Below are 26,596 nucleotides of genomic sequence, written 5' to 3' on the forward strand. Positions count from 1 at the left end.
CACATAAATCTTAAAAGTGTGCCATCAGTATTATTTTTGCCTGAGAGCTGTAAAATATTCACTGGCATAATTTTATTATGTGGTTAATACCTAAGTAAGCCACTTTTTTTGTTGCATTTATTTTGCGGTTTTGTTTCTTTTCCTTATTAATTAAATTAGATGTAAGACATTTTTGTTTTCTGTCCTCTTGAGGTAAAATTATGCTCTGCAGTGGGCAGCCTGCAAATGTGGTTATCTCTGAGAAATGTGTTTCTTGGTGTTCCTGGGTTTGAGCCTCTTTAGCCTAGTAGAAAGCGACAGGACAAGAGGGAATGGCCTCAAGTTGCACCAGGGAAAGTTCAGACTAGATATTAGGAAGCATTTCTTTACAGAACGGGTTGTGAGGTGTTGGAATGGGCTGCCCAGGGAGGTGGTGGAGTCCCCATCCCTGGAGGTGTTCAAGAGTGGGGTCGATTTAGAGCTTAAGGATATGCTGTAGGTGGGAACTGTGCTAGGCGAACGGTTGGACTAGATGATCTCCAGGGTCCTTTCCAACCTAGATGATTCAAGTCCTAATTCAAGTTCAAGAATACAGAAGACTACCTTTATTAATTTATTTTAACACTGAGCCGCTACAAACACTTTGAAAATGCCTGTTTGCATTGTATTGAGGTGAATCCTTGTGTCTAATCCTGCTCTATTCACCTAATTCCCTGGCTTTCCATTGGGACCTGAAGTGAAATGCTTCAACATAGATTTTGAGACAGAGTCTTGCTGCTTTTATATGCCTAGTGGGAAGCTATGGAAAAACACAAAAGGAGTAAGACCCTAACTTATATACATGTACATACTTATGCATATGCACATAATACATACACATATATGCATCTTGCGTATGTGTATGTGTCTGCATACACGATGCATAACTGTTTTGATTGTTTGAAGCCTGAGTTTCATACATGTATTGTAATATGTGCTAAATGTATTAACTCTCCATAGGGACAGATACTCCACTGGAGAAATGGCCATTGAAATAATAGAACTGTATGGTTCACACCAACTCAAAATCTGTTCCATGATATTTAAGGGTTATCTTAGCTCAGAACGGTTTTGAGAAAAAATTAACTTCCTCTGAAAAATTCTCAGATTTCTGTTTTTCTCTTCCTTTCTGTCAGGTGTAGTTATAATATTTTTAATATGAACTAACATTGATTAACAAAAATATAGATTATGTAGTATGTCACAACATTCTGGTGGAATAGTTATTTTCGATTGGTATTCTCTTTAAATCTGTAGTTTAAAATAATTGTCAAGGAACAAGATTATCTGCCTTTCGTACCTTTGTAGTTGAACTTGACATTCTGTTGTCTTGCTAGGTCCCTGAATATCTTCACCATGTTAATAAACGTTTGGAAGAAGAAGGAGACAGAGTAATAACATATTTAGACCACAGCACACAGTGAGTACAAATTTTGTCATTCTTAGAGTAAGTCAAGCATCCTTCATGAAACTGTTGTAGAGATACAGATTATTTCTTACATACACTGTCTTGCTGACAGCACTTGTGATACACCTTGGGGTTTTTTTAAGACTTTTTTATCAAAACTGATTTCTTTAAAATCAAAATATACTTAGAATAAGAGGGGAGAAATTTGTCCAGAAAGATTTATTGGTGTATATACTGAAGTTAACAAAGCATTATATAGGAACTCAAATTTTCATTGTCAAAGTAGCAAGCTTATTTTAGCCATTCATGTACTGATAACAACATTAACCACAAATCCCTCGGGTGAAAGAAAGATTCATTAGGCAAAAAAAGAAAAGGTTAAATTATGGCATAGGATAGAGGACATGAACATCACTCATGAGAAGTCCAGTATGTGAACTTAAAAGATGATCAGCTTTGGTGCAGCTGCTGCCAATGTATTGTGCAAGGTAGCTTGTCCTTTTTTCACTTGGGTGTTGAGTAATAGTTTGTGTTTTGCTGGGGTAAGAGTGTGCATTCAGGAAGTACTTCAGAGTCACTGACACACCATAAATCCATATATAATTTGTTCTGCAGGAAGCTGTTACTTTTGGGGTTTTTTTTAATAAAGAACATAACAGTTAATAAGGAACATAAACTTTTATTTTCTAGTTTTCTGGATGACCTATTGACATTTCCTTGGATGTTAAAAGAAAAACTGGATAAAAATTATATTTTAAACTTATTTTCTTTAGACATATTTTTTATATATATACTCACACATGTGTTGTGTGTCGTGGTACATATTTGAACTTGAATCTTCTTCCTGCAAATGCTGATTGCAGGGTGACTAGCTTTTTATGGGAAAATCATTCACATTATAGCGCATATATATATATATATATATATATATATATATATATATATATATATTTTTTTACTGTTTAAGTTAAATAGGCTGATATCATATTTTTAGTCTAGATGTATGCATCAAGTCCTTGCTTTGAATCTTGTCCTTAATTAAAGAAACCTTGTCCTTAGAAACCTACTTTTAGAACGTTTCACACTAGTTTTCTTTCTTTGCATTAAGAAACAGTAGTTTTTACTATTACTGCCGTTGAGTTGTCCTCAGCTCGTACTGTCTCTCTGGGTGTGCATGAAAAGAGCAGAAAAGATACTAAATTCAGTTATTTGGTTTGATCTTGAGGTGGAAATGATACTACCAGGACAAAACCGTGATGGAAAATGCCATTCAAAATACTTCAAACCAGATTTGTGCAACACTTGGAGAACATGTTGTTGCAGCCCATAGAGGGATTTATTCAGCCCATCAGTACATGCCTTTCTGTGCAGCTGACCAGAATAAGCATCTCTCCTGGTTGGTCAGTAGGTGATCAAGGTGGATGACTTTCGGGCCATATGGAACGTACCTCATTTAGCTAGCAGTCAGGATAAATACTAATCCTGTCTGTGTGTTAGGAAATATTGCTCTGCCTCTCAGTCTCAAGCAGATGAATCATCCTTACTTCCTCTGTAGGCAGAATAGGTCTTCCAGGGCAAAGAATGGTGTTTTATACAACCCTGACTCCTTCCATTGTTGGAGACAGTCAGCAGCTGTAGATAGCAGTAGTTGGAAATTTCAGGGAGTATAGAAATGACCATAAAAATGCCCATATGTGTTAAGACCAAGTCTGTCTAACTGGTATTTCATGTTCATAAGCCTACCACTGAAGGGAAAGAACAGAGTAAGTATATGTGATGCTCTGATACTCTCCTAGTATCTGCCTGCTTTCAGCTCAGGGTATTTTCTGAACCTGATGTGGTTTGTCTGTTTGGATCTCTTTCAAATAATTGCACTGTCTCAATGGGATTTACAAAAGCTTTTCCATCTGTGCCAGCCTTTGGCAAAGCATTCCACCAGTGCACTAGCCACCATGTCATAAATTGCCTCCTTTTGTTTAAGTCTGGCTCCCAGTACCATCACTCATGACCCCAGTTCTGAGAGTGATCAGTCAGTTCCCTTCCACCTTTTCCATGCCTGTCAATGCACTGTAACCCTGCTAAGTCATCTCTTTCCCAGAAAGAAGAGTCCTAACACATACAGTTGTTTCTCTTGTAGCTGCTGCTGCATGCTTTGATCATCCCTGTTCTTTTCTCTGAACCTTTCTAAATTCTAGTTTACTCTTTTTAGGATGAAGGGTCTAAAACTGTGTTGTATGGCAGGTCAGACAAGTCATGATAGAGCGTTTCGGGAAAGGCAGTGTTTTAGCAAAGGTAGGGACATAAAGTGGATGCTGCTATGTAAAAGGCTTCCATCAATCTGAGTCGAGCACCTCTCTTCTAGAAAATCTAAAGGGTCTGAGAACCAGTTTTATAAAACTTAGAAAGAAATGTTTTGTCTTTTGTGGTCATATTGTAAGCATCAGTAGAAGCTTGAATGTTGAAGTTAATTATCCCTTTGCACTTCAGGAATTTATTTCTTCTTTTAGGTTATAAAAGATATAAAGGAAAACTTGCCATTATTTTTCAGTCCTGAATAAACTGAATATATCAAACAAATATTTCATTAATAGTAAAAAGTAGGGAAAATTCAAGGACAAATGTAAAATGTTTTGTGAATGTGAGTCTTGTGGTTGTAGCTCAATTTATGCTTGTGTAGGTGAGTAACAATCAGATGAAATGTTTGAGTTTTGAACATCACCAGCATGTACTGTGCTATTTCAGAGTTCAAACCCTTGGAGATTTTTGTTTTGTTTTGTTTATTTGCTTGTTTGTTTCCAAGCAAATGTTGATTTGACTTTTTTCCAGAAACGTGTTTGTATTGATTTTTGGTATCTGAGCTTCTCTTTTCTACTGTGTAGGAACTTGCTTTTTAGTATTCAGACTTGAATTTCTTTTTTATTACATACATGGTTTATTGTCCTCTTTCTTGGCATACATCACATGCGACATTTTTGTCTTAATTTTTAGCCTTTGTTTTAAGTAGAAAATTGTTTTGTATTATAATGTAAGTTATTCACAAATTCACTGTGACAGGAGGAAATTCTGTTATACTCTAATATTTCTAATATACTTTTCTTGCCTTATTTAGGAAACCGCTGATTGCTTGTGTGGAGAAACAGCTACTAGGAGAACACTTATCAGCTATTTTGCAAAAAGGTATTTTAAAAAAATTAATATAATCTGTGATAAGCAACAGGTCTTCATACTCTGCAATGACTATAAACTCCACAGCTTTTATATAAGGAAGTATATTAGCCATGAGAAAAACTTCCACAGATACAGAAAGCCAACCCTATGCCTGTTACACCCACTGTGACAAGTAAATGTATAAGTGGAAACAAGTATCTAAAATATAATTCCATATTTGTAAAGGTTGCTAAACCTTCTAAATCTGCTTTGACTTGCAGCAGTGGTCTTCGGAATTAAACCTTTGAAACTGCTTATTTCCTAGAATTAGATAAACTTCTAAATGAGAGACGAAGTTACTGTCGTGGCTTCTTTTATGTGATAATTACACAGCTCAAATCCAATAGCTTCACTTATTCTTGTGGTTGTATAGTGTAAGAATCATGAGGTATTGAAACTAACAATATTCAAGGGCAATGAACTTCCATATGCATTTGTCTCTATTTTACCTTTTGTCTGGCAATTTCAGATAAGAGCTGCATCATCTTAGGAAGTCCTTATTCAGACGTTAGTGTCTTCAAGTCTCCATTTCTTTGTTCCTCTTAACTTTTAATCTCTCCTTTTTCATGGAATTTCTGGATTTGGTCAGTATTCCCTCATCTTTTAATGCTTTAAATGATCCTTTCCTCTTCTTGCAGTAGCCATGTTTTAGGTTTTACATCTTCCATCAAATTGTCCTTACATCTTTGTTTCCTTTACTGATGCAAAACAGATACTTTCACTTTGTTATACATACCCCTTTCACTTGTTTCTTCATCCCCCTTAAAGATAGACGTGCACGTACAGTTTTCTCTGAACTACTGTGGGAATAGGTTATTTCACTGGTTTGAATACATTTATAAAAATAAGCATGGTCTCTCCATCTTAGCTATTCTTAAGCTTATCATAAACACAAGGTAAAAATAATTAATTTTTGTCGATATATGTAAATTTTGCTTGCTGTTTAATTCAAGAATTATTTTTATGGTACTTTTCCAGTACCATACATTTGCTTAACAGTTGGCTTAATCCAAAAATATGTGGTCTTGTTTTAACCTGAGCTTTTTCTTGGTTGATAATGTATATATACCATCCATGTAAATATGGAGAGATCTGTACATTTTTATAGCTACTGTGTTTTAGGACTGTAGTATTGTTCAATCAGCTTTTGAATTTTATGTCTGTACTTAAAAAAAAAGTCTAACATGACTTGCATAACTTTCTGTGTTCATTTGATCTAGGGTATGTTGTAATTTGCTTATAACATCCTCGTATTCTGTGTAGGTAGAATAATATTGCGTTTTGTTTAGGCGAAGGCATGTGATATAGTCAGTTTGATACAGAGGTGAAAAAAGCTTACAAATGCAGGGTATATTTAAGAAACTTTTTTTCTTGTGTTACTACAACTGCCATTGACTAGATATTAGTGGGTTTTTTCATTGTGAGTTTAATAAATTTTTCCAAGGCTGTGGCAGTACTTTCTGGAAGTTGTGTGAAGCGTTGTGTCAGAGGACTTTCCTGTATGTCTTTTTTTTATTTGTCAAGTACGTGACAAAATATTTTTTTCAGTCACACAGCTCATGTGCCAGAGGAAGAAGAAAGGTTCAACTTTATCATCTAGGTTATAATAAAGCAGCTGGTGTATCAGTTCTTTAAATGAATAGGAGGTGATGCTTGAATGTGATAGAATGGGCATTTCTTAATTTTCTGTTTGATGCCAAAAGAACATCAATTGCATTACTAAGGACTTTGTAATCTGTTGTCTTACATTTAAAGTATGTCCATTCTGATATCTCAAAAGTCTAGGAAATCTCAAAACATCAGGCAAAAATTTACCTGACATCATTTTTAAATATTGGTTGCCTTTCTGAACATGTAAGTTATAATATACAGTATTTTTAAGATGAAGAATGTAGTAGAAAATGGGATAATTCAGCAGTAATTGCAAACCCTTTGTAATCTAATACTATTTAAAAATCGGAATTAATGAAGTGTATTGTGTGAAGTAGGATAGTTGTATGGTGTCAACTACACTGATTATGTGAATTGTCAACCTGTGTAAAATCAAGATTTCTGGATTTAAAAAGCTGCCATAAATCTTTCATATATCAAATGTAAAAATGTGTACATACTTGTTGTTATATGTGTCACATTTTGCTTTGAGCTTCACTTCTCCATTTGTTAGTCCAAAGCTTAGTCTCGTGTAGGCTGAATCAATAAAGGCAAAAGTTACTTGGAAGGAATTTTTAGTCTTGTGTTATTCCATAAGTCTGAGCGCAGAAAATTTGTAGTTCATACTTAATCTAAAAACATGGCTCACCACTCTCCACAGAAGAAATCTTGCAAAGTATTTATATTTACTTTAAAATTGGGACAGTTTACTTGGCTTACTGTTTTCTGATATTCTGAAGAGGTTCTTGATAAAAGTGTACCCTTCAAATCAAGCAGTGTTCATAAACATTCTGCAAAAAGCTTAGAGTCAACACCTTGTTGGGAAAGTACTTCAGTTGAAATAGTTTTAAAATATTATACCATAAATCATTTCAGCCAGTTTAAACAAGGGAACATGTTAGCTATGAACATATCACTTGCTTTCCAAAATTTAGTCTTAAACAGTTCATACTTCTTAAGCACACTGGAGGGTTTTGTCTTTTGATGTATTTCATAGAGATTTTTCTAATACATTTCTAACTGTATTTATTCACCCATATTCAAATTTGCTCTTTTTTCTAATTAATTTTTTTCAGGTCTTGACAACCTGCTTGATGAAAATAGAATATCAGATTTGACCCAGACATACCAGCTGTTCAGCCGGGTAAAAGGTGGGCAGCAGATCCTTTTGCAACACTGGAGTGAATACATCAAGGTATTTCAAAGATCTCTTACTAATGTCAAAATTTATGCAGTTATCATGTATTTCTTCATCAAAACCAAGAATAATATGTAGGTGTATGTATCAAAATTCTGTTTTAAGCAAATATGGGGAGGGATGTTAATGCTTCCCCCCCAGTAACATTTACATGATGAGAAACAGCAACACCTAAGTTTTGGGTTTTAAATTTCTGCTTGGAAATTGCTTTTCTTACAGGATGAACCTTATATGAGAAGTTATTTTGGTTTGCTTTGCCCTTAAATAGAGCCATATGCACATGTGTTTGGAGTATGCTGGACTGTACTATGTGTTGTGGTTTGCTTCAGATGTAAACAGTTCAGTGTATATCTGGGAAATCAGTGAACCATGAGCATGTAGCTATCCTGCAGCAGGTTAGCAGTGCTACATGTAACCAACCTATAGCAATGCTGTTGAATGTTGAAGCTATTTGCAAGGGAATACTCCTCTTGAAAATAGTCCATCATCAAAATCATATTTAAATGCTTCAGGTTTGTTTTGTTAGGCATAATATGCATATGGTATGCTGCCCCAGGAAGTTTGCACTCTAGTGCTCTTGCAAGATGAAAGCAGGAAAGCCTCACAGAAGATACTTCTCTCTGGAGTTGATAATTCCTGATGTGGTGGTTCTCCCCTGAATCGCCTGTGTGTTCCTCAGCCTTCAGGACTAAGTGTACATCATTTCAGTGGTGCCTTTCCTGCATGTGTATGTTTGGAGTTTGGCATGGTCCACCAGTGTGCGGCCTGTGGGTGTGGGACATAGTGACCCCTCTGTCCCCCAGAACTGAGGTGGAGTTTGCTCTGCAGGGTGTCCCTATATGCAGCCTGTGGATCCATAGGCAGCTGGGCCAATTGAACAACTTGTGGCTGAGAAGAATGTTGTTCCCAGATCCCATTCCTGACTTAATCCTTGTGCTGCTTTCCTCTCCATAGACTCTTTTGTGTTCTGTTTTAACACAGTACCTGGGCAAGGTCAGTTTTATGCCAGGTTCAGTAAGCTAAAGAGGCTCACAGAAAAGTCCTTGTGCTGGCCCAAGAAAACGAGCAGGAGTTCAGGACAGGTAGGAAAGTAAGGGAAGGAGGACCAGAACCTGTCCTTTCACAGCAGCAAGGCTATTACGTTGGCTTATCATGTCTCACAGAATGAGACCTTGTATGGCTTTGTTTCTAGGAAATTTTTTTACAGACTCAAAAAGCTAGAAACCATTTTCTATACTTTGAGTAAATGCCCTCCTTTCAAACATTCTGTATGACAGAATGCATTAAACTGAAACTTCAGGAACTTTCATCTTGTGAGACAGTGTAAGAAGGAGCACAGAGTGTGCCAAATTACTGGGGTGATGGTCTGTGCTCTACTGTAGTCACCTTTTTATGATTTCAGAGGTGTCACTTTGCTTTCTGTGTCTTGGTTTGCCATTTGCAGAATGGGGGAAATGCCCTGCAATTTATGAACGTACTTGACAGAGGCTGTGAGATATTCAAATGCTGTGTTGATGAAGGGGAAATTGTGCTAAGTGTAAGATATGATGGACTAGATGATCTTCAGAAATCCCTCCAACCCAAACCATTCTGTGATACACATACTGAATCTAAGGAACTTGGGCAGTTGTGTTTGTCTTCACTGTGATATGTTACTTGAGAAAGATCTCAATGAAAGATGACAGTGGATAATTAGATACTGAAGTGGAAATTCTGAGGTTTGGGAGGGATTTCCCCATCTCTCTTTGACTGTTGTGGCTAACATACTTCAGTTGATGAAAATACACCAACTGAATACTGTTTGGCTGCTACTGTGCAGATGTTCCTCTTTCCCATCTTGGAAAACTGATCATTCTGTCTAGGGTGCTCATTGGTGTTACTAAGTAATTGTAAATTGTCTGATAGGTTAAAATTCTCCCTTACAGGATATTTTGGTTCACTAGACAAATGGTATTGTATCTCTAACTTTAAGATGATAAATGTAGGAATAAGAAAAGAAGGTCAAGGCTATAGCTGTTTCTTGCGAATGGGAAAATTTTATTTTATTGCAAGTCAGCTAGGTTTCTTTTGCTTTTAAGCCCTTGCTGAAAGAGAAATCTTGGAGTGATGAGCAATGGTTGAATTTTCACCACCTGTTCCATCAATAGAGCTTTCTATTGGATTTAAGAAAAATAGTGCAAAGTTTTCCATTACAGTTAACATTACTGAGGCGGTTTCCATACAGTTTCTTTTATGTGAATCATGTAGTTCTGTACCTAACTGTAAACTTGCACATCATACAGTCATGTCTACTGTGGGTTTTTTTAGCTTTTGTCTTGAATGTATATAATCTTTAAATCAAACAATAATGTTTGAAATTCATTAATGTGTGTCTGGGTTTTTATTTTAAATCTCATTGCATCTCATTTTTTGAAAACTCGAAGTCATATAAGTAGGTCTGTAAAAAAAATTATTTCTAATGATAAATTTTATAAGGGTAAATGTGTTTGTTGGGGGAGATAGGTAGCACTCTAAAGTATTTTATTATCAAAAGTGTTTGTTTTACAGAACTTTGGGACAACAATAGTGGTTAATCCTGAAAAAGACAAGGATATGGTGCAAGAGCTACTAGATTTTAAGGATAAAGTGGACCATATCATAGAAGTGTGCTTTCAGAAAAATGAAAAATTTATAAACTTGATGAAGGAGTCCTTTGAAACATTTATCAACAAGAGACCAAATAAGCCTGCAGAATTGATAGGTACACAAATATTTTTCTGTAAAATATTTCAAAAAAATCTATAGAAAGCATGATAAGATAATGCTGCTGAGTGTGCTAGTGCAATAGTGATGCAGTATGCATTCTGCTTCAGGAGACTTGTTTTTTTGGATGCAAGGCAAAAGTTCACCTGGGAGTGTTGCGGGTTCGAAAAGCTTGGGTGTGCTGTTAGGTGTGTGCGTGGTGTCCTGATGGAGCATGCCAACTTCTGCTGTCCCTGCGCTCTGCTTCCTGCACGGTGCCTGGTGCTAGCAACTGCTCAGAGAGTGTAATGCTGATGCTACAAGTCGAGTAAATGGTTAGAGGGAAGAGTAACTGTGGCAAAAAAAAAAGGGAACTGTTTTTAATCATGGTAGTAGAGGAGTTCTTTGGATGTTACAGATCTCAGAAAGGACTAAGTATAGCTCATCTGCCTTGAAGGCTGAAGTTGGGAAAATAGTTTTAAGGCCTTCAGATACAAGGAGTTTGAATAGAGGGAAAAAAAAAGTTTTATTACCTTGAAGGAGGGACTATTGTACATTAAGGGGAAGAATAATAAAGACATCTTAAAAATTGGGTTTATCCCTGATCTGGCAAAAGCTGTTCTGACTTACTTGCCTGCAGCAAAACTGGAGCTGCACCATTTTACCTTGGTTGTTTGCTTTTTCTCTGTACATTCTTTTGCCTTTATTCAACTTATTTTGTGGCGTCCTTCTAAAACCACCTTTGTGTAGGACAGATTGCATAACTTAGAGATACAGGTTAAAGCCATGATATGGGCTGCTGTCATTTCTGGATTGTGGTGCTTCAGCTCCTGGAAAGGTTTCCTTCTTACACAAAAGATTGTATAAGGATGCTAATGTGGCTTAATAAATAGTTATCTAAACTCGTGGCTTAACCTTATTTCTGGCATTCTGCAGCTATTAACTTGAAAGCATTGCTTCTGTATAAATTTTGGTATGCTCTTACCAAGGAGCATGAGGGACATGGTAACAGTCTACAAAAATATAGTCCTTTTTGTGTTGTTTGTTTCTGTTTCTCATAAAATACATTCATATGTATTGTACCCTTCCAAAACATTGTTCTTCAATGACTACTGTGCTTGCTATAACTACAACACAAGATGTGGGAATTTCTAATGCATTAATTTTAATTATTGTAGTCATTTGGGGTTTTTTTTGGATGGTTCCTTTTTTTGTGATATTTTTCCTTCACGGCAGTAACACAGTGGGGCTCTATCATTCCACTGAACATAAAACCAGAAAATTTAACACTTAGGCTATGTTTTAACATATAGTAATATTGCAAGTGGGAGACACTTAAGTTTTTGTTATTTTAGATTTTGGGTTTTTTTTAAAGCTCTTAAACTGTTTTATTTATTTGTAGCAAAATATGTGGATTCCAAGTTAAGAGCTGGTAATAAAGAAGCAACAGACGAAGAGCTTGAAAGAATCCTTGACAAAATCATGATCATATTTAGATTCATTCATGGTAAGAAATAACAGTTCACCGTTGATGCAATTAAAACTGTTTTCTTTGCTACTAGCAGGACTGCATTCCTCTGAATGTAAGAGATCTTTTTAGTATGAGTTTCTGCTCAACTTGGTCTTAAATTCAGGTTGCCTTACACCTGAAAGGGCACAGTAAATACACCAGAGAGGACAAACTTACTCTATAGAGATTGGCAAGTTACAGACCTTTTACAGTCTGTGAGTGAAGACCTAAGAGTTAGAGCTGTTGGTGGAAGTCTTTTCACATAAATTAACCATATCTGTAACCACAGCCTCTCTTCTAATGACAGAAAACAAAGGTTCATACAAATTTTCTCTTCCCTGCCCACCTCAGTATGTCACAGGTGCAAACTATGTGAAAACCCAGCAACTAATGACTTGCCTTTTCTCATCATGGCTGCAAATGAACACAGATGAGGGCTCAGAATGATGGGAGAAAATGTTATTGCTGTGTTTTACTGCCTTTGAAATGCATTTCCCTTATGGATGTCCCTATCTGAATAAAACCCTTGAAAATGTTGGGAAAATTTTTCTTTTTTTTTTTTCTAGGTTGGATATCAGAAAAAAAACATATGTTGTTGAGTCCAATAGGTCACTATTTTGAGGGAAGTGGTATGTGTATCCTGGGCTGGGATGGAATAAGCAGGAACTACCCAATTCTGTATTAGTACGTTCTGAGATCTGTGGGGTTCTTTCCTCATAAAATCCAAACCAAGTACAATATAATGGGAAAGCAGACAAGAAATCAGTCATAAAGTAATGTCATTTCCATCGTGATTTTTGTCAAATGCAAACAGTATTGGATGGAGATGGTGAATGAAAACAGTATTGCTGCCAATTTATCAGCCTAAGAGATTTATTTCTGTTAATCTGAAACTTTGAAACTCTTTTTCTCTTAATATTTTTTGTAGTATTAAACTAAAAGTGCAAAATTATTTTGAGCTATCTAGTGCATAAGAGTCCTTTTAAGAGCAGATGATAATTAGTGGTTCATTTCTGGGCACTGGACTTTTTGATGGTATCTTGATGTTGCTTCATGAAAGAGCACTTCACCAGAGGGCAGGATGGAGAAGGGAGAAGAGTGTCAGAGGAATTGCTACATTGGAAGGTGTTTGAAAGGAATTCATATGGGCTGCTGTAGGCAGTGCAAAAACAGTGCCTTGAGTTACAGTGAATTTCTTCCTGTTAAAAGTGAAACAACTTGCTGATATCTTTGCACTATCAATAGAAAAGATTTGCAGAAGCTTTGGTTTAAGGTGTGAAAGTTTGTGGGTGCCTGTATGACTTCTTTATTTCAAAAGGCTCTTGGCAAACCAAGTGAGAAGACTTCTGTTAATTTTTCTTCACTTTAGGCTTTTAAAAGATATTTCTTTAATACATAGGAACTTTAAAAAATTTTAATAAATCAGACCATAGGGGGAGAATGTTCTTCTGGATCCCAGAATAATTTATTGGATTTGCAGCTGATCCAATGGGAAATACAAGACAGCACATGTTCCAAAGGGGAAAAAAAAGAAGACAGAAGTAAAAATTTTGCAAAATATGTTAAGAAAATTGCTTGTTCATATTATATTTTTATTGTCTACATGTTTTTCTTCACTGTTATGTCGTGAATATTGTTCTGCTAATCAATATGTCATGAGGAAGGCCTGTGTCACAAACCTGAAGTGCAATGATGCAAACAGAATATGATTTCAGTTGTATTTTATTTTTGTTTGAATTTCCATACAGGTAAAGATGTGTTTGAGGCGTTTTATAAGAAAGACTTGGCCAAAAGATTGCTGGTTGGAAAAAGTGCATCAGTAGATGCTGAGAAGTCCATGTTGTCAAAACTTAAACATGGTAGGCGTCTTCAGATGTGTTAAAGTTTTATTACTTTTTGGCATGTAAATTGGAACACTTATTTTCTCATGCTTTAAGAAGTGACAAGCTGGATTTTAAGTAATAGCTGAGCATATCACAGCTTTCACTGTGCTCAGCGAGAACTTCTCAGCTGACCTCTTAAATATGTGACTGGTTCATTTAATGTATGTATGGAGGAGTGAAATCCTTAAAATATGTACCTATTTCTGGGTGCTCTCTAACCTGGAAAATCTGGCTCATCTGTCTCAGGTTAAACCTTTATTGCTTGTTCTCTGCTTCTTTGTAATTGTGGCATCTTTGCTTTACTTCATGTGACAGAATGTGGTGCTGCTTTTACCAGCAAACTGGAGGGCATGTTCAAGGACATGGAACTGTCAAAAGATGTCATGGTTCAGTTTAAGCAGGTACATTTAGTTTCTGTTTGTGTACTAAATTTTGCAATAGTGATGGTGTTATACCTTGAATTAAGCTAAAATTAAACAAAATGGCTTTTGAGTGGGTCCTGGTCACAGTAACAGAGTCTGCTTATAGTTCTATATATCTGTGTATGCTCACCCTGTTGTTGCACTTGTCCCTGCATACTTTTTTTGGGACCTTATTGAAGATGGGGTATGGAGGTAGAGATCTGACCCAGGACGCCTGCTCCTGTAATAAAATACTCTAGTGACTTTTCTGTCCCAGACTTTGCAGTCTGGCTTGACTGATGCTATGCTTGAATTATGTGAAAATGTTTTGTCTAACAGATGTGGAAATCCCAGGGGATCCTTTTGATCTTACAGTTCTTGCCCTGGCTTTGCTTTATTTGCAACTAAAGTTCCTTTGACCTTAATACCCTGTAGAGACAGTGGTCTAGGATACTTCAAGGCATGTTATTTTCTTTTTACTTCTAACCACTTGCTGTGTTTTGAAATCGGGGAGGGGACATTAGTCACTCAAAATCCTGGTAGAACATGCCTAACCAAGTATGTGGCCTGTAGACGTTTTTCATTGTTACATGAATTTAAATTTCTATTTTAAGTGTGTGTGTGTGTGTGTGTGTATATATATATATATATATATATATATATATATATATATATTCTAATTTAGCATGCAGACGGTATACTTGAATTATTTTTGTCTCTTGTATTTTAGTATATGCAGAACCAGAGTGACCCAGGAAATATAGATCTGACGGTAAATATATTAACTATGGGATATTGGCCAACTTATACACCTATGGATGTTCACTTAAATTCAGAGGTTAGTGTTTGAATTATTCTTCTAAATGCACTTTACAGAGTGGAATCACAATCACTATCATAGGGTGAACTAATGCCCTTCATTTAAGGCTTTTCTGCTAGATATTAAAGGGGTTTATCTCATTTTGAAGATTCCAAAATTGCAAAAAATAAAATGTAGTGGATAAAATCCACTTTTTTCTGGACAATTGTTGGTTTTACCTTTTTAATAATAGTAATATAAAATTATTATTAAAATAAAATCAGTGTCATACTTACCATGGCAGTCAAGCACTTAGAAGTTTAAAACTGGATAGGTCACCTTAATTTAGTCAATCTTTAACTACATTGGTTAGGTATTTTGATCTAGCCAATAGTTATGTTGTGGCATGTTCTTTATTTTCTGTAAAATCCTTCCTCTGTTCCCTTCAATGTGTCACACAAAATGTACAAACTCTGCATTTAAATGGCATTTGCCTGAAAAAACATTGCTTCCAAGTTGAGAGATTTTTGCAAAGCTCCCATCAGTAGCAATTTAAGTTGAAATACATATTTGGAGTCTTATTTCTTGCAATACCTTGCTTGATCTGAAACATGGGAAGCACTTCAGAGGCTAAAAGTGGTAGCAGGGTTCCTGTTCAGTTCAGAAGATGTGGAAGCTTTTGTGCTCTGGCTCCTGTGGCGTCTTTTCCTCTGTAGTAGACTTTGGAGGGATCCAGCCTGAGCAAGAAACACATCATGAAAATGGAGGAATAAAAACCCCTTACTTGGAAGTAAGAGGTTATAAAATACTGGAATCAGACTTGAATCTGCATAAGACAAACTAAAGGAAGAACCTGCGAGCAGGTGGTAATAGTCAGTGTATAGGTGTGAGATGTATGCTTTTGTCCTGTGACTTCTTGGTCAGATTCAAAGTCCAGGACAAAACTAGTATTTATTTTTGAGATTTAAAACTCCTTACAGGGCATTTATTTTATTTAAAGCAAGCAAGGGGAAAAAAAAAGTTTAAAAAGGGAAATTAAAATATATTTTTGAATCAAGACTTTCTTTTGTGCATAATTTTGCTCTTTGAATTCCGTTTTTCACACAAAAGCATTTATTATGAAACATCGTTGAGGAGAATAAAGAAATTACATGTGTGAAATCATCTGGCATCACTGCATTGGTATAATGCTAGTAAACATTTTTCTCTTTGCTTTACAGATGATAAAGCTTCAAGAGGTATTTAAAACCTTTTACCTGGGAAAACACAGTGGTCGAAAGCTTCAGTGGCAGACCACTTTGGGGCATGCTGTGCTAAAGGCAGAATTTAAGGAAGTAAGTTTGCTTGTTGGGATAAAATTTCAGTCAATTATTTGGAATCTAGTCATGTATTGTATTTTTTACAGAGGTAGTAACATTTTTGTGGAGGAACAATCACAATGCTGTTATTTTGTATGGAAAGTAGGCTTTTTATAATTTAAACTGAAATACTACCTGGCTAATGGAACACAACAATGTGATACCTTTTGGTAACATTTCTGTTCATTTGATAGGAATTGTTGCTCATTTGAATAAAGAAAGTTGTAATGAAGCAGGAAATTAATGAAAGAAAAACATTGCAGCATCTTTTTATTTTTAATAAGGAATTGCTTTGATCACAGAAATACTGGTGACGCTTTTAGTCTGCTTCACTGATACAAGGAGAGACTGAAGGTTGTTAGTCATGTAATGATTGTGATTAAAATTTTAATGCTTGTTGAATTATTTAAGTCTTAAATAACCATATTGTTTCTTAATGTGGTTTTGTTTTGACTCATGGAATATCTTGCCTTGCTAATAACGCAGCTAAATTGAGCCAGAGCAAAGACAAAAAAATTTGAATTCTCTTACTAACTCATTGTGAATATGAAACTTAGAGGTTTAAGCATTACATAACAGTAAGATGGATGGGTTTGTAGTTGTTGATTGACAGAAGCGTTTACAGCTGTCTGAAGAGTTTTGAGTTATTTATTTCCTTTCCATTGCCTGTTTGTACAAATGTTATGCTACTGATAATACTGTCACTCTGTATCATAGTAAACCAAAATTATCTTTTGTTTCTTTCATATTTGATCCAATGCCAAGATTTCTTTTGTATTAGTTTGCTCATCTCTATAAAGTGAAACTTGAGTGAAGCATAAAGAGATTCGCTGTTGATGGCAGCAAAGCCAGGATTTCATATATTGTAATTAAAATTAAGTAAATTATGTCAAGTACATACAAGGCCATTCTAATGAGCTTCTGCTGTGTGCTGTATTGCTACTGTTAGAGAAGAAAAAAAAGAGGTTTTAAAAATATCCAGTTTCCTTGATGCTGTATTCAGGCAGATTCTTCTGTGTGCTAGGCATTCTAAAATGCACATTTCCTTTTCTAGAAATAGAAGAAAGAATGTATAGCTTCTGTAACTTGTCAGATGGGGGGAATACAATAGAAAATGCTCTCAATAATACTTTTAATTACTTGATGTTTCTTTTTTAGGGAAAGAAAGAATTTCAAGTATCGCTCTTTCAGACATTAGTGTTGCTTATGTTTAATGAAGGAGATGAATTCAGTTTTGAAGAAATTAAAATGGCTACTGGTGTAGGTAGGAAGAATACTCTTTTATTCTTAAATTTATTTATCGAGTGATTGACAATTATGATTTGGTATGTAAAGGCCTAATTTTAAGAAATTTTCCATGATCATTAGGACAAACTTTATGAGCCAGTAGTATGTAGACACCAAAAGAGATGACAAAAACACACTACTGGTACTTCCTAGTGTAGATAAAATAGATGCTTCACAAAACTAATAGCTGTGTAGTGTATGGTACTACTAACAATCTGTTAGATTTACAAATTGTATTATTGCAATTCTTAAAATTCAAGTGGTGATAAAGACTGTTGTGTGTACAGATTATTTTTGTTCTGTTACGGTTTCAAATGCTGTATTTTGAAAACGATCTGTTGTAGAATGCTGTCATTTTGGGGTGATTCAAGAGAGTATTTTCGGTTGAACTGTTCTGAGACCTTTCCTCCTCTTTTCTATCGCTGTTGTTGGAGTGCCCCATTTACAATAGGTCTGATCTGTTAAGAGCAGGGTTCTGTAGGGTGTATTCTTTGTAGCTGTCTGTCTCTGCACTTGAAATCTGAAGGCAGAAAGGAAAAAAAACGAGGAAGAGTTCAGTTTTCTTTTTAACCATCTGCATTATTTGCATTCTGTGTTCTTATGTTCTTGGGTGATTTTTTTTTTTCCCATCCTTTAAATAGTTACAGCCTTTGGCATTAAAAATGATAATGCTGTCATCTCTTTACTCTCTGGATCTTCTGCATCAACCAGCAGGTCATACCCAGTAGCCCTTCATATGCTGAATCTTAAAATCAACCCAATACAGCAACTGCTGAAAGAGTAATTGAACCCATACAAGTACTAAAATATTGTAAATATATTTACTGAACTACTGTAAAATGGGGATATCAAGAATCCTTGTGGTTCAGAATGATGCGTTGCAGAAGGCAGTCTGGGTGCTCCAGCTTCTCAGTGTCAGTGCTTTAAGTTGCTTAGTCATCCACTCCATTAATTTTAAGGGAGCTGAAGAGAACTCATGCCAGTGTGAATGATAAGCATTGGGATAGTCCAGAGAGGCTCATTAGGTCAGAGTACAATGGTTACAGAACAAACATAAGTTCACACAAGCCTGATCCAGGTCCTCCTTTCTCATCTTGTATTGCTGTGCCTAGGAGCTTGCATTCTGGCTGCCTGACAGCAACAGATAAAATCTGCTGCATGGAAATCCAGTCCATTATAGCACAATAGAAAGCATTTCAATAGACTATTTTTAAGGCAACTGGCTAGAATTGATAGTTGGGAGCTACCTGTATTACGTTATGTCATTGCGCTGAGTGCCATGTCTCTGTTTCTGTCTCCTATGGGGAAGTAGTTGGATGATGTAAAATCTCTGTCTTCCCAAGCTCTACCTACACAAGGCATTCAGAGCTGCTTTAGAGAAGTCCCATGGGACATGGCTTCTTTAGAAGTTATATGTGCTAGGACTAAACTAAATAGACCAAAAGGTAAATAGAAATCTGTGAACAAGGATTTGTTTTCTTAATCAAAAAGATCTAGAGGGAAGAAAACCCTGAAATTAGCACATGGTGGTGAAAACTGAACAGCATGTTGTAAAAGCTGGAAGTTTATATAGAGTTCAAGGGGACAGGTTCAGGGAAGAGCAAAGCATGAAGGTTTCCTCACATATAGAAACCACCTCTGACTTAGGAAGTCCCTGAGCCCTAAGTGATTGGAGACATAGAGAGCAGTAGGATGAGGAGAGTGAGGAAGAGGAGGGAAGTGTGGAGCTGTGTTAGCTTTGCTTTTATATGCTGCACTATGCACCTGCTTGTGGCCACTGCTGGAGTCAGTGTGCTGGGCTAGATGGACCTTCTGACACAGTGTGCCCATTCTTCAGTTCTAAACTAAAAACTGGAAGGAATTTTGAACCTTCTAATTGGCCCTAAGCACTTCCTTTACTTTGGTGTTCACATGCTCCAGCTCTTTTTGGGAGTCAGTGGAAGCCCTCTGCAGTTTTTAATATATGTTTATGTTGAGACCTGTTATGAGGTGTTGCCCAGTCTTTGCATATTGGTGATTACTGCAGAAGAGTTCAGAGGGCTGTGTACATGCCACAGGGCAGAATAAAATACTGCAAGTTGAAGTGTCAGTAAAGGGTTTAGAACAGATGAGTAAATCAGACAGCAAATTAGACCACTGCCAACTCAAGAGTATTATTCACCCCAAAGCTTTACAGGAATCTATCTAGTTTGTAATTTAAGTAAGCCTTGGTGCAGGCTTGACAAGAGCAATGCTAAATTTTTTTATCTACTTTTTTACATTCATGTGGTGATTTTGCGGACTACTGTGGGGTGGCAGGTCTGCACTGGGAAGAACAGAATTGGTAGGCCCATGGATAGGTGTATATTAGAGAAAAGCCCGCATGATTTATGTGATGCATGATTTTCCTTTCAAATTCTTTGAGAGACTCAGCAAGTATACACAGACAACCACAACATATGCAAGCATATGTAAATGGCCACAACCCCCAGCAGCGCTACGGGCTTGGGGAGGAGTGGCTGGAGAGCTGCCAGTCAGAGAGGGACCTGGGGGGGTTGATTGACAGCCGGCTGAACAGGAGCCAGCAGTGTGCCCAGGGGGCCAAGAAGGCCAATGGCATCCTGGCTTGTGTCAGCAATAGCGTGGCCAGCAGGGACAGGGAAGGGATCTGACCCCTGTACTCGGCACTGGTGAGGCCACACCTCGATTCCTGTGTTCAGTTTTGGGCCCCTCACTACGAAAAGGACATTGAATGACTCGAGCGTGTCCAGAGAAGGGCAACGAAGCTGGTGCAGGGTCTGGAGCACAGGTCGTACGGGGAGCGGCTGAGGGAACTGGGGGTGTTTAGTCTGGAGAAGAGGAGGCTGAGGGGAGACCTCATCGCCCTCTACAGCTACCTGAAAGGAGGTTGAAGGGAGCTGGGGATGAGCCTCTTTAACCAAGCAACAAGCGATAGGACAAGAGGTAATGGCCTCAATTTGCACCAGGGCAGGTTTAGACTAGATAATAAGAAGCATTTCTTTACAGAAAGGGTTGTGAGGTGTTGGAATGGGCTGCCCAGGGAGGTGGTGGATTCCCCATCCCTGGAGGTGTTTAAGAGTCAGGTTGACATAGCGCTTAGGGATATGGTGTAGTTGGGAACTGCCAATGCTAGGTTAATGGTTGGACTAGGTGATCTTCAAAGTCTTTTCCATCCTTGATGATTCTGTGGAATGTGAATATTGTGCGCTTGTTTTTTTAAAAGTTCTTGATAAGAGTTCCTCACAATTTCTAAAAGAGACTAAATTTTCATGACTTGAGTGGGAAGTTCCTCTTAGGGGTGAATAATTGATTAAAAGACAGAAAACAGGTAGAAATGAATGAGCAGCTTTCATAGTGAAAGCTCACTCTTATTTAGGATCCCCAGGTATTACTCAACATGGCCATTAATGATCTGAAGGAGATTAATATTGGTGTGACAGAATTTGATGCCAAATCTGAAATGTCTAAAAATGTTACAAAATGATCTTAAACTGTTGAACCAATAGGAGATCAAATGGCGTCCAGTGTTGATGAATATCACTATATCTGGGGTGGGGGGAGGGAAAAAACTTAGTTATCTGTTTAGAGATTGGCTTTGTTAGGCATGACTGCTCAGGAAAGAAGTTGTGCTGTCATTGTGTCCCCTGAAAACACCAACTTCATCGGTGATCAGAAGGGCAAACAGCGTGCTGGTAACTTCTGGGGAAGTTACTGAGAACAAAGCAGAAAGCATCATTGTGCTTCGTGTGTGCTTGTGTTTGGATACTTAATAAATTTCAGTTTAGCCCATCTTTACAGGTGTGTAGTAGAATTAGATAAGGACAAAGAAGGATGAGTAAAAATATGGAAGGTATAGAACAGTTCCCATGCAGAGGATGGAGAGTTCATCTCTTAAATTTGGGCATGATAATTTGGAGAGAGGTAAAAAGGAGGAAATATGTGGAGTTATGAATGGCTTAGAGACAGTGAATAGTGAATTCATGAGTTCTCACAGCGCAAGAATTCAGTCACCTTTTAGCTTCTCCACCTGTTACTAGCTAAGTCAAAGAGCCCATGCTGGGCAAGGCAGACATTTTGATCCAATCCATGAAACCGAGTTAGCTGCCTAAGATTAATGACAGGCCTTAAAGCACTAATTCTCAAACATCAAATCAACTCAAATTGAGTTAGCCCCCAATTTCTTGCATGTACATTGATTTTTAATTGAGAACACCATAAAGGTGATCATAAGTTATATTCTGCTTATTTAATGTGTTCCTGTGGACCTCTGACTATATAATGTACTGGAATGAGGTGTGAAGCAGTTGGGATTTTCCAGTGTTAGAAAAATCTGTGGCAAGTTTTGGTGCTCTTACTTCTCCTGAAGCAGCTTTAAGCAGTGCTTCCACAGGGCTTCCTCAGGTTTGTCAGTCCTGTCTCCCCAGCTCCCTTCTGACTACAGCAGAAGATATGGGCAGTCAGGTAAATTTATGTTTGTTTCACTCAAGTTAGACTGATGTTAACATAAAGAAATGGTCAGTCAGTATGGTATGACTTAAAACTTTCAGTTGCTTATGCAAGTGCTTTCACAACATAAAACCTAGCAATTTGCTCTTGGCAGGATAGGACAGCTATGTCCACAGTTTCAGTTCTTTAATAAGTCTTTCATACATTCATTATCTACTATATATATTTTACAGAGGTGAATATGATATATTCTGTGGTTCCACTGTCCAGATGCTCATTCATTTATGCAGCTTCGGTAGTAGCTACATTGCTGTGTTTACAGTATGACAAGTTAGTTTTGCAAATGTCTTGTACTTTAAAAATTAAGTGGGTATCTGGATACCAAAACCCTTGAGTATTGGGCAACTGGCATTTCAGACTGTCTATTGTCTATCTCTCTATTCCATTGCCATCTAACACAAAACACATACACTTTTGGAGGTCAAAAAGTCATACTCATATGAATTCTCCTCATTCTAAGTAGAAGAGTACCTCAGGCAATTAACACATTACCAAAAAAAAAAAACCAAAACCAAAACCCAACCCACAAACCAAACCCAAAGTAAACAGCACATGGATTTCTGCCCCTTCAGGATATCCCTGTCTTCATCTGCATTAACTGGCCATAGTTGGAATTTGTGTTTTCCAGTCACTGTTACAATAAATTTTCACCAGTCTTTAAAGAGATGAGATTGTCCCTGCTACGTTAGTACATTTAGGAAATGCATCAACTGTCACTCAGAGGAAGAATGGTTACCTTCTCTTTGGTAACCATGCTGCTTTGAGACATGTTGCCTAAATACACTCCATGTTTTTACCTGCCTTTTGCATTATCAAGGAGCTGTAGTTATTACTTCAGTGATTGATAGGTAATCACAGATTCCTTCCTGCTGTCAGACTGTAACCTGTGACTTAGCATAGAAGGCAAAAGCAAAGCTTCAAAGTATACGGAGTGTTTTTAATAGTATCCTTACTATTAAAAGTAGTAAGGATACTATACTTAACTCTCAACACTCTGCACTTACTGAAGGTGAAACACCCAAAAAGTGCAAAACATCTTAAATGCCTGTTTAGTCAGTGTGGTTTAAAGATTTTTTTTTTTTTTTTGAGTAAGCACAGAAAAACTGGAAGATTAAAAAAAGGAAAACGTCACTGGTTGAAGTATTTTGGAAATAATAGTAATGTTAATCTTTTACTTGGCTATACTGCACTTTAGCACTTAGATTGCAAAAGTTTTCTTTCAACGTTTAGACTAAAACTCTTCAGGAGATCCAACACATTTGGTACTAACTCTATATTGTGAATAAAATTATTCTAGAGACTGCAGAGGCTGTTTTAATGCAAATCTTGATACAAGACTTTGCAACATAATTAGTAGAGTGTTTTAGACTTCATTTTACCTACTTGTCCAAATGCTTTTAGCTTTAAATCTTGCTGGATAAAATTTTCCTCACCCACTTGTTTCTGCTACTTTCCTGTTGTGGGGGAAGTTTGTGTCTATAATAGCTGTCGGGTCTGCCTTCTCACAAAACATCTTCCTGCCAATTTAGACTTCTGTTTTTTTATTTTATTATATATTTTCTGGTGTGTGTTAAACATAGTGATGAAATCTTAAAATGGGTGACTCGAACTTCTTGTCACTGAGTGATTTGTTTTCTTCTAAAGTCTTGTTACTACCAAACAAAACTAAAGCAATAAAACCAGGCTCATGTTAATGTGAAGTCTTTTCTGAAACTACTTTTGGATGGAAAACTTACTGAAGTGGGCCTGAGTCTGTCTTCCTGTCAATTCTGAGCATGCTCTCAGTATCACCTGTGAAAGGTGTGAGACTAAGCTTGAAGGCTAAGTTCCTAATTGGAACTTAGCTGAAAGAAGGTATTAAAGTAAAACCAGTAAGTTTTCAATTGTATTTCTAGATTAATCACATAAAACTCTTCATATTAATGTTTTGTTCTACTCTCTTCCCATACTTCGAACTTTTTTCACAGAGGACAGTGAATTAAGAAGAACCTTACAGTCTTTAGCTTGTGGAAAAGCACGAGTATTGATAAAAAATCCAAAAGGCAAGGATGTAGAAGATGGAGATAAATTCATCTTTAATGGTGATTTCAAGCATAAATTGTTTAGAATAAAGATCAACCAAATCCAAATGAAAGAAACAGTACGTATTTATTTTTTGCATTCGTTCAGTTTATGTTAACTGTTTATCCACATCCCACATGGAGAGACAGAATCTCTGCATCTCCTTGTAGTTTTTGCATATGGAAAAAGGAAACAGTTGATTTTTTTCAGTAGTCAGGATGACTCACAGGGGCAATAAAGGTTTTTAAAACTCAACTGAAATTGAAACCACTTGGGTTCCTTGCTGTGCTTGCAAATTTAAATGCCTATATATTAAACTGATAGGATCTTCTAGGTGCTTCAGTCCATCTTAAAAGTTTCTATGGTATTGCTGAAGTGCTGGTACTACATTGAATTAATGAATCAAATGTCACCATGTCACTTCTTTATTTAGCAGCTAAGAGAGTTATTAAAGTCTGGGTTGTCTCTGGTTTTGCAGTGGATGTCTTTGTTGTACTTAAAACCCAATTCTTGACACAAGGTGACATGTTTTAATTAACATTGACTTGTTTCCTTTTGCCTTTGCATATTAAAATCCACAAGTCAATTTGATCAATTTGTTACAAAAGACTACAGTGTTTGGGCTGTCAAACTGTTATGTGTTCTCAAAAATCTGAAGTGAGTTTTTAATATTTAGTTTAATTTACCAAATAGATTTTAAGATATGTACATTATTCTTTACATTATTCTTAATTTTATCTTAGACTTGCTTTAGCAGTACACTTCAGAATCACTTAGCTCTTAGCATGTAGTAATGCATGCACTTGCTCAACGATGAATAAGAATACATGAGTTTCATTTCATTATAAAGGTTAACTATAGAAATATAATTGATTTAAAAAATAGTAATAAAAGTTCCTATGATTTGTGGCATTGTATTGTTCTTCAGATCGAGGAACAGGTCAGCACAACTGAAAGAGTATTTCAAGACAGGCAATACCAGATTGATGCTGCTATTGTACGAATAATGAAGATGAGAAAGACTCTTGGTCATAATCTCCTTGTTTCTGAATTGTATAATCAACTGAAATTTCCTGTGAAGGTAACTGATTTTGTTTTTCAAACCATCGTAGGATTATCTAAAAATACGCAATGTATTCTTCAATTCAGCTTGTCCATAAGAGTAAGAAATGTGAAATATGTCTGAATCGAATCCAAAGATGAAGGTATTAAAATGAGCATGTGAACAGAAATAAACTAGAGTATCAGTAGGATATTTACTGTGGTGTATTTTCTTATGTAGCTGTTAGCAGTCCTGTTTTTAAAAACAAAATATATTTGCATTTATATTACTAACTGTTACACTAATCTCATCTTTTCTTGTAGCCTGGAGACTTGAAAAAGAGGATTGAATCTCTCATTGACAGAGACTATATGGAGAGAGACAAAGACAACCCTAATCAGTACCACTATGTTGCATAATGGAGAATAAATACTTTTATTTAAAAAAAATAAAAAACAAACCCAAAAAAATAAAAACCAAAATCATCTACATATATCTTCAGGACACCAAATACCTATGCTGTTCCAGACTTTCCTTTTAGCAGATTTCAGGTTGATGTATATTATTCAACCAGCTGCATGCACTGCTGTGGAAAAGAAGCAAAATGACATGTTAATTGATCATCCTTGTCAAGACTCCTTACTAATTTAAAATGTCATGGTTTTATTTCTTTTAGTTTTTCTTTTGTTCTTTTGGGTTCTTCAAAATTTAGTTTTACAGTTTTGTTTAATCAATGTCATTGAAGTTGGATGGAAGGGTAAAATTACCTGTGTGTGAAATACTTTTGTGATGGATGCAAGTCTAGTTTCTTCATTTATGTGTTTCTAACTGCATCCCTAAAGACCCTATATGCTGCATTCTTTAGCTACAGCGACAACTTGGATAACTTTTTAAAAACCTTTAATTGATGAACACTTATGTACAAGCAGTGTTGTTGAAATACACTGAATTTTTGAAATTATGCACCATGAAAACCCTTGAACTTGTGTTCAGTAAATTTTCTTCCAAACGATGATAAACTTCAGTCTGGTTTGGATAAATCAGGTTTTGAAGTGAGATCCTTGAAGTGCCAAGAGGACAACTGTGTTCATGTGTGTAGTGAGTTGCTGGATTATTTAGCTGAAATACGGATTATTATTTTATTACTATTTCTGCTGGCTTGAGTGGCAAAGATTAGATCTGAGTCAGAGGCCCTACCTCATTTTAGGGCAACTGTTGTTTTATCACTGTTTATGTAATTGCCGTAACATTTAGTTTTGCCTTGAAAATAACATACAGGGAACCTACTGTACAGTGTGCTCCACTTGAAAAAACAAAACCTTTTTTTTTTTTTTAAGACTTGTATGGTCTCAATATTGTGAAAGCATAGTGGTTTTTTGTCTTGAAAGACTAGGGATTTTGTGAGCACTTTGTTACATACTGTATATATGTAAGTTGATTTGAATTAAAGAATGAAAGACACTGTAGATCTGTAAGGTAATTGTAACTATAAGGAAGACACCTTTTGTGGCAATACTTACAAGACTCCGTTTATTTTTCCGGATTTG

General features: G+C 36.4%; 1 protein-coding gene across 1 annotated transcript in view; it reads left to right on the forward strand.

Moving 5' to 3' along the window:
- The window catches only part of CUL4A (cullin 4A), a gene marked incomplete at its 5' end in the record, with an annotated part of 40,321 nt that extends 13,944 nt beyond the window's left edge, over positions 1-26,377 (forward strand). Inside the window, 13 exons of the mRNA XM_026845821.1 lie at positions 1,356-1,438; positions 4,536-4,603; positions 7,360-7,478; positions 10,029-10,221; positions 11,605-11,709; positions 13,461-13,571; positions 13,911-13,996; positions 14,727-14,834; positions 16,016-16,129; positions 17,312-17,417; positions 23,914-24,086; positions 24,936-25,088; positions 25,373-26,377. Coding sequence (XP_026701622.1) covers positions 1,356-1,438; positions 4,536-4,603; positions 7,360-7,478; positions 10,029-10,221; positions 11,605-11,709; positions 13,461-13,571; positions 13,911-13,996; positions 14,727-14,834; positions 16,016-16,129; positions 17,312-17,417; positions 23,914-24,086; positions 24,936-25,088; positions 25,373-25,468 — 1,515 coding nt within the window. The remainder of the gene's footprint in view (positions 1-1,355; positions 1,439-4,535; positions 4,604-7,359; positions 7,479-10,028; positions 10,222-11,604; positions 11,710-13,460; positions 13,572-13,910; positions 13,997-14,726; positions 14,835-16,015; positions 16,130-17,311; positions 17,418-23,913; positions 24,087-24,935; positions 25,089-25,372) is intronic.
- Between the last annotated feature and the right edge of the window lie 219 nt (positions 26,378-26,596).

This window comes from Athene cunicularia, assembly GCF_003259725.1.
Source record: "Athene cunicularia isolate RWA chromosome 1 unlocalized genomic scaffold, athCun1 chr1_part1, whole genome shotgun sequence".
Classification (NCBI taxonomy): Eukaryota; Metazoa; Chordata; class Aves; order Strigiformes; family Strigidae; genus Athene; species Athene cunicularia.